The sequence below is a fragment of the Vicugna pacos genome, chromosome 10, assembly GCF_048564905.1.
Source record: "Vicugna pacos chromosome 10, VicPac4, whole genome shotgun sequence".
In the NCBI taxonomy this organism is placed as follows: Eukaryota; Metazoa; Chordata; class Mammalia; order Artiodactyla; family Camelidae; genus Vicugna; species Vicugna pacos.
In genome coordinates, this window is record NC_132996.1 from 3,085,770 (window position 1) to 3,099,708 (window position 13,939).

Genomic DNA, 13,939 nt, shown 5'->3' on the forward strand with positions numbered 1-13,939 from the left:
TGGAGAAAACGTTAAAAGCAGCAAGAGAAAAGCAACAGGTAACATACATGGGAACTCCCATGAGGCTGTCAGCTGATTTTTCAGCAGAAACTCTGTAGGCCAGAAGAGAGTGGCACAATATATTTAAAGTGTTGAAAGGGAAAACCTACAACCAAGCATAGTCTACTCGGCAAGGCTATCGTTTAGATTTGAAGGAGAAATCAGAAGCTTCAAAGACAAGCAAAAGCTAAAAGAATTCAGCACCACCAAACTAGCTTTGTAACAAATGCTAAAGGAACTTCTCCACGTAGAAGAGACCACAACTAGAAACAAGAAAATGACAAAATAGGAAAACTCACCAGTAAAATCAAATGTACTTTCAATCATTCACACACAAACTAATAGGGGAGCAAAAAGACAAAAGCAGTAAAATCGTCTGTAACCACGTAAGCAATTAAAGGATACACAGGACAACTAGACGTAAAGTGTGATATCAGAACCAGTAATGAGGAGGGGCGGTGCCTAGGTGTGCTAGCCTGAGCTTCCAGTGCCGTAGTGAAAGGCAGCGGTAAGAGTGGACATCCTTGCCATTTTTCTCATCCTGAAGACATCGGTGCCTTACCATTTAGAATAACGTTAGCTGTAGATGTTTTATAGATGTTCTTTATCAAGTTGAGGAAGTTCTTCTCTATTCCTTGTTTGCTGAAAGTTTTTCTCATTAATAGGTGTTGGATTTTTAAATGCTTTTACTGTGTCAGTTGATATGATCATACGAGATTTCTTTCATATGTCCTTCAGTGGTGGATTGCATTGATTTATACTCAAATATTGAACTTCTCTTACACCCCTGGATAAACCTACATGGTTGTAGTATATAGTTTCTTTTATGTATTGCTGAACTTTTTTTATTTTTGGTACTGTCTTTGGGATGCTACAGTAATACTGACTTCATAAATTTATTTGGAACGTGTTCACTCCTCCTTTATACTGTAGAAGAAATTACACAGATTCGGTATTTATTCTTTATACTTTCGGTAAGTTTAGTTTATTTAATAGTAACATGGCAGTTCAAATTTTATATTTCATCTTGAGTGAGTTGTGGTAATGTGAATTTCTTAAGGAATTAGTCCATTTCATCCTATCAAATTGTTATTTATAGAATTGTTTTTAGTACTTCTTTTTCCTTTTGATGTTTTCAAGGTCTGTACTAATTCCCTTGTTTCATTTCTGATATTAGTAATTTGTGTTTTCTTTTTTATTCTTTCTTTGTCAGTCTTGCTAGAGGTTTGTCTACTTTATTGAGCTTTTCAAATAAGCTCCTTGTTTCATTGATTCTCTCTGCATTTTGCTATTTTCAGTTTCATGGATATTTGTTCATTTTCATTTCTTCTCTTTTGCCTAGATTGAGTTTATTTTGCTGCCTTTTTTCTGGTTTCCTGAGGGTGGGAGCTTAGGTTATTGGTTTGAGACCTTTATTCTTTTGTAATGTAAGCACTTACTGAGATGAAATTTTCTCACAGCATTGTTTTAGCTGCATCCCACACATTTAGATATGTTGTATTTTCATTTTTATTCAATTCAATGTATTTTAAACAAATTTCCCTTGAGACTTTGTCTTTGCCTTGTGAATTATTTAGAAGTACGTTATTTAGTTTCCAGGTGTGTGGACATTTTAATGTTAACCTTTTTCTTGATTTCTAGTCTGATTCCATTGTGGCCAGTTAACATATTCTGTGCGACTTCAATTCTTTTAAGTCATTTGAAGCTTGTTTTGTGATTTTGGATATGACCACCTTTGGCATATGTTTCATAGGCACCGAAAAATAATGCATATTCTGTTGATTAGATCCTGTTGGCTTCTGGTGTTCCATATCACTGCTGATTTACTGTCTTGTTCTTTTAATTTTAGGGAGTAGGGTGTTCAGTCTCCAGCATCATAGCTGTTATAAGTACAGTTGTCTGTTTTTCTTTTCAGTTCATTCAGTTTTTGCTTCACATTATTTTGCAGCTCTTTTGTTTGGCATAGACGCATTTTAGGTTTGCTGTGTCTTCATGGTAGATTGACATGTGATATTTCTCTCTGTTTCTGATACTTTTCCTTGCTGAAGTCTGCTCTGTCTGATAATAATATCTACACCTGTTTTCTTTTAATTAATGCTTGCATAGTATATCTTTTCCCATCCTTTGATTTTCAGCTTACTTATATCATTCTATTTGAAGTGAATTACTTGTAGTAAGTGTAAAATTGGGTCACTTAAAAATAAATCCACTCCACTGATTTCTGTCTTTTAATTGATATATATCTGTACACCATTTATATTTAGTTTAGATATGTTAGTACTTAAGTTTGTTTTTTTGTTTATTTTGTTTTTAATTTCTCTTTTTTCTTTTTTATGTCTTCCTATGCATTACTTGAACCTTTTTTAGGATTCCATTTTCATTCAGCTATAGTAATACTGTCTCTTGTATGGACTCTTTAGTGTTTGTTCTAGATATTACATCATTTACATATACACGTGTATACATTCCGCCTTCCGTATCTTCATTTTCCACATCTGCAGATACGGAGAGCTGATTGTACTATGCCATCTTATATAAGGGACTTAAGCATCTGCGGATTTTGGTATTGGGGTGAGGAGTGTCCTGAAGCCAATCCCCTGCAGCTACCAAGGAATAACTATATATAATATATATATGTGCATGTATGTAATATATACTTTGTAATTGCTCATTGAAGCTTTTCTATGATGACTGCCTTAAAATTCTTAGCAAGTAATTCCAACATCAGTGTCATCCCACTGTTGGTGTCTGTTGATTGTTTTTTCTCATTTAATTTGATAATATTCCTGGTTCTTGGCTATACTGGATATTATGTAAGACTCTAGGTCTTATTTAAATCTTGTATTTTAGTGGGTCTTTTTGTCACTGCTCCGCTGGGTTAAGGTTACCACCTCGTTGCTGCCAGGTTGAGTCCAGACGTTCCACCATACCTCTGTTGATTCCTGGTATCAGAGGGGCTCCTTTTTTACTGCTGGACAGAATTGGACGTTTAGGCTCCCCTCTCTGCATGCTCTGATACCACTTCCCTCTCTGCATTCTCTAATAGCAATCTCAGCCTCAAATTATCTTCTGATAACCAGGGGCACCTTGTTACTGCTCCTCCCATGGTATCCACTGACATCACGGGGGATTGGCTTTGTTGCTGCTATTTGGTAGTGAAAGTCCTGACTCTTTACTGGGCCTCTGGCTCTGCTCCAGCAAGGAGACAGAAGAATGCCACAGTACTGTCAGCTGGGGGTAGAAGTCCAGGCTCCCCACATTCTGGAGTGGAAGCGGGTGTTGGTGGCCACTTGTTACCACCTAGCAGAGATTAGTGTCCTGACTCCCTACTCATCCTTCACCAACACCGCTCCAGTGGGGAGATGGAAGGCGGAGAGCTGAGGCACCTCGTTACATCCTGGCAAGTGTGGAATTCTTGGCTCTCCATGCCACTTTTGCTGACATGGGTGGGGTATAGCCCTAGTTCTTTTTGGTGTCTGTCAAAACTTTTCTGTCTTGCTAGGTTGCTCTTTATGCTGGTCCTTTGACTAAAGAGATCAGGTTTTTCTTTCAGCTCTTTATGTGCCCGTTAGTGTTCAGTCTTGTCTGCTTCTTCAGTATCTGGAATATATTAGGCAAAAAAAATAAAACCCAAGGAACTGATCACTGTCTTATTCCTTGGATCCCAAGTTTACTAACCAGCCTTCCCGTTTCTCTCTACTTGTCTTTTTTGTGGTATTTTAAAATTTTTTATTTAATTTCACTTTTTTAATTGAAGTATGGTCAGTTTACAATGTTGTGTCAATTTCTGATGCACAGCATAATGTTTCAGTATCTCCACTTTTCATAGTCTTAATATATTTGTGATATGTATATTTTATATATGTCCAGGATTTTCAGTTGTACTTAGCAGGAGAAATAGAAGTATGCCTATGATACCTTATTAAAGCAGACAGAGGTCTCATTGTTTTTTTTATATGGGTAATATTTATAAGAATTAAACACTGTGTGAAACCCATGGCCCAGTTCACGACACACGGTACTGTGTCTATAAATGTTAGCCGTTATTGTATCTGTCTGCCTTATCCAGAATGATCTTAAATTGTCATGGTAACTTTTGACCAGTACATTTGGTCTTTTGAGTGCTGAAATTACTTTCTGCTTTCATTTAATATTAAAATCTAGGGTCAGAATAGTATTGAAAAGAACATACACTTTGAGTGAAACAAACATGTTTCTACTAGTTTTGTGTTTTAAGCCTCATTATTTAATTTCAGCTTCATTTCCCATTTTGAAGAAGTCATTATTAATAACCAGCCTTAAAGGATTATGACATTGAATGAAAAAACTATAAATTATTTATTATAAAATGCAGTATTTTCAGGTTTGTTGTATCACTTAAATAAACTATAAAAATTAAGTCTCTAGCCATTTGTTTGCTTATCAATGTTTGCCTGTTAACAAAAGTAAATGTTTAACCATACAGTATTGTTCTCTGATGTATTGGTTTAAAGGCTAGAAATGATTTGCTTGGATAGCGATGTAAAGTGCTTAATTTAGGTTGTTGTAATCATTATCAGAAATTTCCCTCATATCTCCCCTTTCTTCTCAATGTAGTAACATGCTCAAATTTCTCTCATCTAAAACAAGACAGAATTCTTTAGAATCTGCATTCTCCTCTAGCCCCAGCCTCACCGGACTGAAAAAAAAATAATTTATACAAAATTTGTTCATTATTTCCTCTAAAAACCACTAATCTGGCCTCTCCCAACCCCACTCAAATCATCACTGACTTCTTACCAGTCCTTTTCTTACCTAACCTTTCTGAGATTTTGATGATACGGATAACTACTTCAGACTTGAAATGTTCTTCCTCGGCTTCCGCCATCTCTCCTATTTTCCTCCATTTCTCTCCCTGTTCTTTGTGAATTATTCCTCAGCTGTAGCTCTTTCTCACCTTGTATTGTCTACTGATCTATTTTCCATTATATTTTCAGTTTTTCTGGACTATCACCTGGTATGTAGCAGATGCTGCATCAATAATTCTTCAACTTAAATTGTCTTGTCACTTAAGGTCAGTTACCCTTGGTGTTCCATCCTTAGCCTTCGTCTCCACTATTTCTACTTATCTTCCTTGACTGATTTTTTTTATCCACTTCAATGGCTTTAGTTATCTTGTGGATCAGTTCCCCCTTTCCCTTTCATATATTTTCAGCACCCTTTCTGTTTGATAGTACTTATAATTGTTGATTAAGTAAAGACTACATATAGAAATTTACTCAAGCCAAAGTGATAAAATAAGGACATTTCATCTTCTCTGCTTGACCATTCTGCTTAGAGTAAACATGGCAGGCTTTAACTTTTAACCACTTTATGAAAGTGAATACCTGTGTGTAATGCTACTGTATTAATTTGATACTTGAAAATTTCTACTAAAGCCGTTGTACTTATATTACTAGTGACAGAAATAAAAATTACTATATACATGTATCATTGGGTTCACTTTTATCTATGAACTATGAGCCTTAATAATTGACTTACTCTAACACAAGTTCCAGATTATTTATGTATGCATAACTTGGTATAAATAATTACGTATTAATTATATATACCCACACATACAGTGATATTAAACAGTATTGAAAACCATGGTGCTTTTATTCAACATTGTACAGGAGGTGTTAGCTGTACAGTAGTAGTACAAGAAAAAAAGAAATAAAATTGGTAAAAAATAGGAAAGAAAAGCAAACCCCATTATTTACAAATGATGTAATTTTTGTGCAGAAAACACTAAAGAATCATCAGATAAATATCTAGATTAATAAATGTGCTTATTGAGTTGCTGGGATTAAAATTAATATGCATCCATTAAGGTAATCCTATTCATTGTAATAGCTACATTTCAGTGGCTTAACAAAATAAAAATTTGTTTTTCATTCCAAAAAATGGTTTGGATTTTTAAAATTGATAATTATTACCAATGCCAGTGAACGTGCGTATCTGTCCCACTGGATAGTGAGCACCATGAAAATAGGAGCCACAGCTGTGTTAGTCACTGCTGTATTCTTAGCAGAATGATCTTTCTAAACTGTAAATCCAATGGTATAATGCTACTCCCACTTAAAAGCTTTCTAAATATTTCTCACTATCTATAGAATGACATCCAAACCCCCTTGCATGGTATGTAAGACTTTGCACGAGGCATTCCCTGGTTACCACTTCAGCTTTTTTTTTAACGCTATCCCCTCAACTTTGTATTCTCCAAAGGGGCCATGATCACTCTTGCATCCATGCCTTTTTTGCACTTATAATTTTTTTCCCTTGGAAATGTCTTTAAAAAACATCTCAAGATGTTTTTTAAACATCTTAGGTACAATATTTATCGGAATGTCTTCCACACTCCCCTTCCCCTCTCTGCTTTGTCCTGCCACCCCTGAAAGCAAATCTGAATGTTGTCTTTCCTGTGTGCTTCCATAACAATGTTCATACCTCTATTATGACCCGTATCACCGTTTACTTATTTCTGTCTATATGTGTAAGATCAGGGATTTTGTGCATCATTTATCTTTATATTCCCAATGTATACATAGGTGTGAAACCCAAAAGATTTTAAATAAAAGTTTATGGAATGAGGACGATCAGTGTTGAGGCTATTAGGCAATTCAAGTGAGATGATCAGAGCTTACACTAAGGAATGTCAGGAGGGATGGAGAGAAGGTAGTGGTTTTAAAATAGATGTATATATATGGTTGGTGAAGCACGACTTCCAAGCATCTGGCTTGGGAAGTACAGAGGCCATTCATCTAGATGAGAAATATAAAAAGAATATAGTTAAGGGGGGAAAACCAGCATGAAAATATTTAGATTTTAGTAGTTTCCATTGGTAATTATGACCACATTAAATAACTGGAAAGTAGACATGTTCTTAAATGTCCAATAAAATATTTTTAAAAATTAAATTATATGTATACACATACATACACAATCAATCATATACAGAATGAAAGGATTGTGAAACAAGTATTCAGTATCTTCCCATGTCCTTTCCTTCATCTCTCCCTGACTAGGTGGCATGGAGGGCAGGGTAGTAAGTTCTGCTTTAGATTTTCCTATGTGGATCAAATATCCTTGCCAACTCCAAAATCCTAAACTTTGAGAGAACTTTTAAAAACCCAGACACATCTAAGCTTATAAGAGATAAGTTTATTTTTTTCATCTTCAGCATCCAACTTCCTGTAATAAAGGGGCTTAAATACATACCTTTAAATGGATGAGAATTTAGAGCAGTTCCAGGGGGTGTCTAGGTGACCTGGACTGAGTCTTGACCAATCCTGTGGTTCTCTGAGGCAGGCCATGCAGATATCCTCCATTGCTGTTACAGATTATTGATGTTCCAGCCATTGCTAGGCTTGAAAAATAGGCCCTGACCTCACTGTGGTGTTGAGAAGGTGCTTTGATCCTTTGCACAGCATTAACTCATGTCTGTCTGTCTGGTATAAATCATGCCTGGTTACTGCTCTGTGTACCTTTTGCATAGTCTAAGTACTCCCTCGCTAGACCCTTTTACATACTCCTTTCTATCATCAGGGAGTCAGTTAGAAGAGGCTGGCTTGCCTCCACCAGGTGTCTCTCTTTTCATTGATCCTCATACGCCAGATAAACTACTTTGCAATGATAGCTCTTGTGTTCAACTTTTCTCTTAAGCCCTAGGAATTATTAGAGAACGACTTCTCCTGCTCCTTCCCATACCATCTTATAAATGTAAATATGTATGTACATATGTGTATATACACACATTCTCACCGCCACCCCCACATATCACATGTCCCAGTAGTGATGTATATAACCAGTAGGCTTACACCCACATATATAGCCTATTGGGTCATTGGTTCTGTTTCTCTAGAGAACGCTGACTAATACAACTGTTTTCTGCCTTACTTTTCTTCCGAACTGCTTCCAAACCCCTCATTATCTCTCTCCTTCCATGCCACCCACTCTCATTCTTAATATGTCTTCCTACTTACAGCTGCTCAGAACACTGCATTGCAACTTATTTCCCCAGTATTACTGCAGATTACAACGCCTTGTTACTGCCCCCTGTGCATGCGTGCACATGCACTCTTATCCAGGCATATTATTCTTTATATAGTACATTATCTAGTTAGTAACTTTCTGTGGTGATGAAAATACTCTGTGCTGTACAATATGACAGCCATTAGGCACATGTATTAGGGTTCTCCAGAGAAGCAGAGCCTATTGGATAGAAGGATGGATGGATGGATGGATGGATTGACTGGTTGATTTACGGTAAGGAGTTGCCTTATGTAATTATGGAGGCTGAGAAGTCCGAAGATCTTTAGTCAGAAAGCCGGTCCAGGAAATCCAATAGTAAAGTTGCAATCCAAATCTTAGTCCAAAGGCAGGAGAAGTCTGGGATTCCTACTCAAAGACAGGCAAAGAAAAATAATTTCTTTCTTACTTGGTGTTTTGTTCTAGTCAGGCTTTTCATTGGATTCAGTGAGTCCCACTCGCATTAAGGGGAGCAATCTGCTTTACTTAGTCTGCTCATTCAGACGTTCATCTCATCCGAAAACTCCCTCGCAGACACCCAGAAACAATGTTCAGCCAAATACCTGTGTACCCCATGGTCCAATCAGGTTGACACATAAAAGAGTACCCATTACACTACATATGGCTACGGACCACTTGAAATATGGCTAGGGCAACCAAGAGACTAAAATCTTAATTTTAATTTTAAGTAAGTCAAATGTAAATAGGTTATATGACTCTTGGTTACTGTGTTGGACAACACAGTTACCGATCGTCTGAGTCCTAGACTGAAGTCTTGATTGATGCTGTAGGATCATTCAGACTACTTCTCCAGTTGTCTAGCTTCCACCTGCGCTCGAAATACCCCCCGTGAGAGACCCCAGCCACCATGTGAGAAGTCCAGCCACCCTGAGCCTGCCATGCTGTGAGGAAGCATTAAGGTAGCCACGTGGAGAGCGTACCTCAGGGGAGGGAGAGAGCGCCCCGTGTGTGCTAGCCATCCATCCCCTTTGAAGCATCAGAAATGTGAATGAAGAAACCGTATTGGGCCTCTAACCCAGTCGGGCCTGAGGTGACTTCAGCCAGAATTGCCACCTGACTAACCGTGTGAGAGCCCCCAAGCAAGACGCTCCATCTAAATCTGCAGAACCGTGAGCAGTAATAAATTACTGTGTTAAGCCACTAAGTTTTGGAGTGATTTTGCAAAGTGCTAAATATCCAGAACAGAATATACTAAGGAATCAAGTTTCCCTATTTCTCTGGCTCCCCTAGAACCCAATTCTTTTCTTTCTATTTCCTACTTTCTTGCTTTTTGTGGTGTAAACTTTTATGCTTAGAACTAAACTTGCAGTTTGGGAAAGTCACAGTTATCTGGCCTTCAACTATCTTGGGTTTCTGACCTCGTATTTAAACGGCCTTCCTGCTTTCAAATAGGCCAACTTGGACCAATATTTGCCCTTTTTCTTTCTTACTAAAGGCCATAACCAGTTAATACAATCTAACACCTTGATCTTTTACAACTAATTGTCCTGTAAAAAGTCTAACTCCAGAGGGCATATACCTATGTTTCAAGATCAACATTTTAACATCTGCTTTGCTACCAGAAGAAAATGGATGGGAGGGGAGAGGGATGTGTTGGGTACACAGACCCAAATGATAACTGCTGTATAAACAATACCTCTTACACGTAACAGAACTGTCACGTAGTCAACATCTTGGGTAAGTGATGACTTATAAATTGTGCTGTTTAACATAATTGTATAACCTTGAACTTTACCCTTTAATCATATATTTTTTAGTCCAGTGAGCTCAATATTCATAAAAATTTTAAAAGAAACGCGAAATGTCATGAGAATAAATGCTTAGGACGAGTTTTACTGTTAGGATTGCTCTCCTTGGGCATTTTTGTGTCATTGACCTTATGAAGGCAAATTTTGGATCTGAAAATCTTGTTAGGACTCTGCTACATCAGTGATTTTTTTTTTATTCCAGTTCTAAAAACAGGTGGAGTTGGCTATGGATAATTCATATGGTTTCCATCAACAAAGCCCGTGTAATAGAATTTCATCTGAGAAGAAAAACAACTTCCTTGTGTCGGAAGATCATGGACAGAAAATCTTAAGTATACTACAGAATTTTAGAGAACAGAATGTCTTTTATGATTTCAAAATAATCATGAAAGATGAAACAATCCCATGTCATCGTTGTGTGTTAGCAGCATGCAGTGACTTTTTCAGGTACTTTTTCTTGTCTCCAGATCCCTCAGATTTTATACCACTAATTAAATTATTTTTTGTGACTGTACTCAATTTTTCCCCCACAGAGCATGGGACAGTAATTTTTAATACTTTAAAAAAGCTAATTGGAACCTAGATTAACTAATGATTTTTGAATATGAAAATTGAAGACTGCCTGTTTTAAAGCTCAGGTCTTCCCAGGCCAGCATTTCCCAAAAATCTATGGAATGTTAGTCCCTTGAAATGTTCTGGAAGAAAGTTGTTTTGATATAGGGTCAGTTTTGTTTAGGGGATCCCTGCACTGTATCATTTAGAAAAAGAGGAAAGGACACATTGAGCAAAAATGGAAGCCACCTTTAAAAAAAAAAATGAGTCTGAGAAGAAAACGCATTTCGGTTATATATTATATCCATGGATTGTCCAGTGGTGAAGAACTCTAACCCAGAGAATTTCTCTTCTCGTTAGCCAAAATAGTCCCACAGTAGGGAAAAGGACCTCCAGAAGCATTTCTGGAGAGCATCCAGTTTGTTCTGATTCGAGGCAATCTTCTGACTATAATTTGGTTCCCCACGTAGATCATCCCACAATGAGTGTCCTAATCATGACACTAGGAATCCACTGTGACGACAACGGGTTTCTGATTCTTCAAGGTTAAGGGTCAGACACATATCTTAGTACTATGGTAACTGTAACAAGGCAATACTGTCCTTTGAGGCTTAATTGGCCAAACATCTCTTGCTGACATCCTGACCATTAGCCCTCCTAGTCATGCTGCAATAAACTCAAATCCTGATTGCACTGTTCTGCACTATGCTCAATTTTAGAAGCAATTTTTATTCTAAGCAAGCAGGGTTTAAACCTCTAACAAGTAAACTTGATAAAAACACCTAGATGCAAGTTAACTTATATTGGTTTTAATCCTTAACTCCTGTTATACTACCAACATCTAATTAGACTGCACCCTTATTGCTCCAGAGTAAATCTTAAAGGCTGTACTTCATTCAGCAAGCTTTTTGGTATCTGTTACTTGCTAAACACCTGTTTCTGCAGGGGTTCCTGCTTTATACTGGGGAGCAGTGTCTCAGAGCTGCATCACAGTTTACTGGGGACAAGGGGGCTGCAGCTATCGCTAGCTATTTACCTAACTATACTCAGTGTCTTCATTTATTCTTTTTATTTCTTCTCCCAGTTAACCTAAGTCATTCTTAACACTCCACTGCAGCCCTTTTCTTATGCTCTCTCAACTCTCAGGTTCCACCAGTTTCTTCCCACCTTTCTTCTAATCCCGTTTTTCTTCCAAAGAACCCTTTTTGCTCGTTTATCCTTCATAGCACCTCTTCATCAGAGGAGGCTGTACAGTATCATGGCTAAGTACTTGGCCTCTTAATGCACATGTCCTAAATCTAAATCCCAGCTCCACCTCTTATTAGACTTGTGACCTTAGGTAAGTTACCTGACCTCTTCAGGCTTCAGTTTCCTTATTTGTAAAAAATTAAGATAATAAAAATAGAACCTAACTCATAGAGTCATTAGGAGCACTATAAGGAAATGAAATGAATAAATGAAATGAGTATGTAGCGATTAGGTCAGTTACCACGACACTCAGTTAATGTTAGCTGCAATTATTATTATTATTATTATTATTATTTTCAAAACCTAGCTCCCCAAAATGGAAATAAATTGGTATGAATACGCAGGTTTATTTCCCTAGAAAGTTTTCCTGTAAACAAAATAAGAAGTACATGTAAGCGTTTGAATTGGCTGTCTGCTACTCTTTATGTTGAAATTATTTATTAATTAAATGTATCTTCACATAATTCTTGTCTGTAGTACTTTGTTCAGTCCACTCCTAGCTTTTTAGGGATCTACTTTCAATTTTTAAAAATTACTGTTAGAAAAATACATTTTTTAAAATTTGAAGTAACACAAATGACAGTTTTATAATGATCTAGATCCTTGATTATATATAGTATTTTACTAAATGAATATATGATGTTCATAAAAATATGTACAAATGTAGATAGAAATCTGTCTAATTGGCACTCTTATGATAAAGCTACTAATTCATAATTTTGTGTTATGACCAAACTCATTGGAATATTGGGATATAAGCTTACTGGAATATTGGGGTATATAAAATAAAAGTAGCAGAAAAGTACACAGTGCATGATAAATGCCCTTTATAGTATTTTTGGAAAATGAAAATTACGATTGAAATGTAAAATAACTGGAGACAAGACTGAAAAGGAATCATGTTGTGTAACCATTTTATGATAACATGGCAAATTTGAGACAGAAGTTAACTGGATACTTTAAAGATGAGTAGGAGGAAGTATAGAAATATGATACTACATGTGTCTTCTCCAAGAAAATGTGGAAGCTGATGGTAAATTAGAAATACGTAGGATGATAGAAAACATTTATTTTCTTAAAAAGATATTAGCAGCTGATACTTTGCATCATTTAACTCAGCTATTCCTCTTACAATGCAGTGAAGTAGGTACTACTGGTCTCCCATTTTCAGATGAGGGATTTGAAGCGCAGAGAGGTGGTTACCGCCCCAAGGCCACACAGTTAGTAAGTGAGGCAGGCAGGATACCCACCTTGGCAGCTCTGTTCTAGAGGCCGTGCTCTTATTACTACCCTCACTTATAGGGATCTTAATAATCTCACATAATTATCACAGTTTCTAAGTTGACATACATTACTGAAATATCCTGCCTAATGTGTAACATGTATACATCTTGGTCACTATTTTTATTTGTTATTGTTTATTAAGAAGTATTGAATACCCACTAGTGAGAAGGTGCTTCCTCATCCTTTTCCTAAAGCCTGGGCTGTATCTAGAAGGCTCCTCGCACTTCTCAGTTGGACGCTAGTGCTTTTCTTAGTAGCTTTAGTTAGTTACCCTCTAGAGTAGGCTCCAATAATGAAAATTTGTTTTTCCCCGGAGGGCTTGGGCACCCATGCACTGCTCACAAAGGTGTTCTGGACAATATGGTACAAATACCAACCAGGATTAAACTAGAACCCAAATCAGGTGATCTTCAGTCCTAATGAATGTTCAGCTGGCCGTCCTTAGCTCTCCGCTGCCGTGCTGTCCTCTTTAATCTTAATCTTTTTTTGCAGTTCTGCTGACAACCATCATAATGGGTTTGTTTGAAGTATAAAGATGAATAACTCTGGATATGAAGTTAATATAAGGATGGATGGCAGTATTGTTCTTACCAAAGCCAATTGTAAAATATCTCTTAGTCTCTTACCCAAACATTTCTAAATAATTTATATTTGTGCTTAAACTGAGCCAAAGTAGTTCCCACCTCCTTAGAGTTTTACCAACTTTACCAAAGCCGGTCTGATTATTCAAAGCTGGAGACCAATCTCCGTCTCTCAGTGGCTATTTCTATGAAAACTTATTTTTAGCATTTTTGGTTTGGTGATAACACTGTTGTTTCATTTTATAAAATTATATTCCCTTTTTCCTAAAGTGCTGCATGAAGTGTGTTCTTAGATGTGTATTTAAGTTTATCTTTGGTGGATTTCCCCACACAGATAGATTCATTGGAGACATCTGGTACCTCACTACATTCCGTATTTCACATATTTCACTCCTACCAAATTGAAAATTATTTTGA

General features: G+C 36.9%; 1 protein-coding gene across 1 annotated transcript in view; it reads left to right on the forward strand.

Annotated features, from left to right (window-relative positions):
* KBTBD3 (kelch repeat and BTB domain containing 3) overlaps positions 1 to 13,939 on the forward strand; it is a 41,379-nt gene that overhangs the window by 19,224 nt on the left and 8,216 nt on the right. The window contains exon 2 of the mRNA XM_006216511.4: positions 10,060 to 10,304. Within this exon, the coding sequence (XP_006216573.1) occupies positions 10,084 to 10,304 (221 nt within the window). The 5' untranslated portion in view covers positions 10,060 to 10,083. The remainder of the gene's footprint in view (positions 1 to 10,059; positions 10,305 to 13,939) is intronic.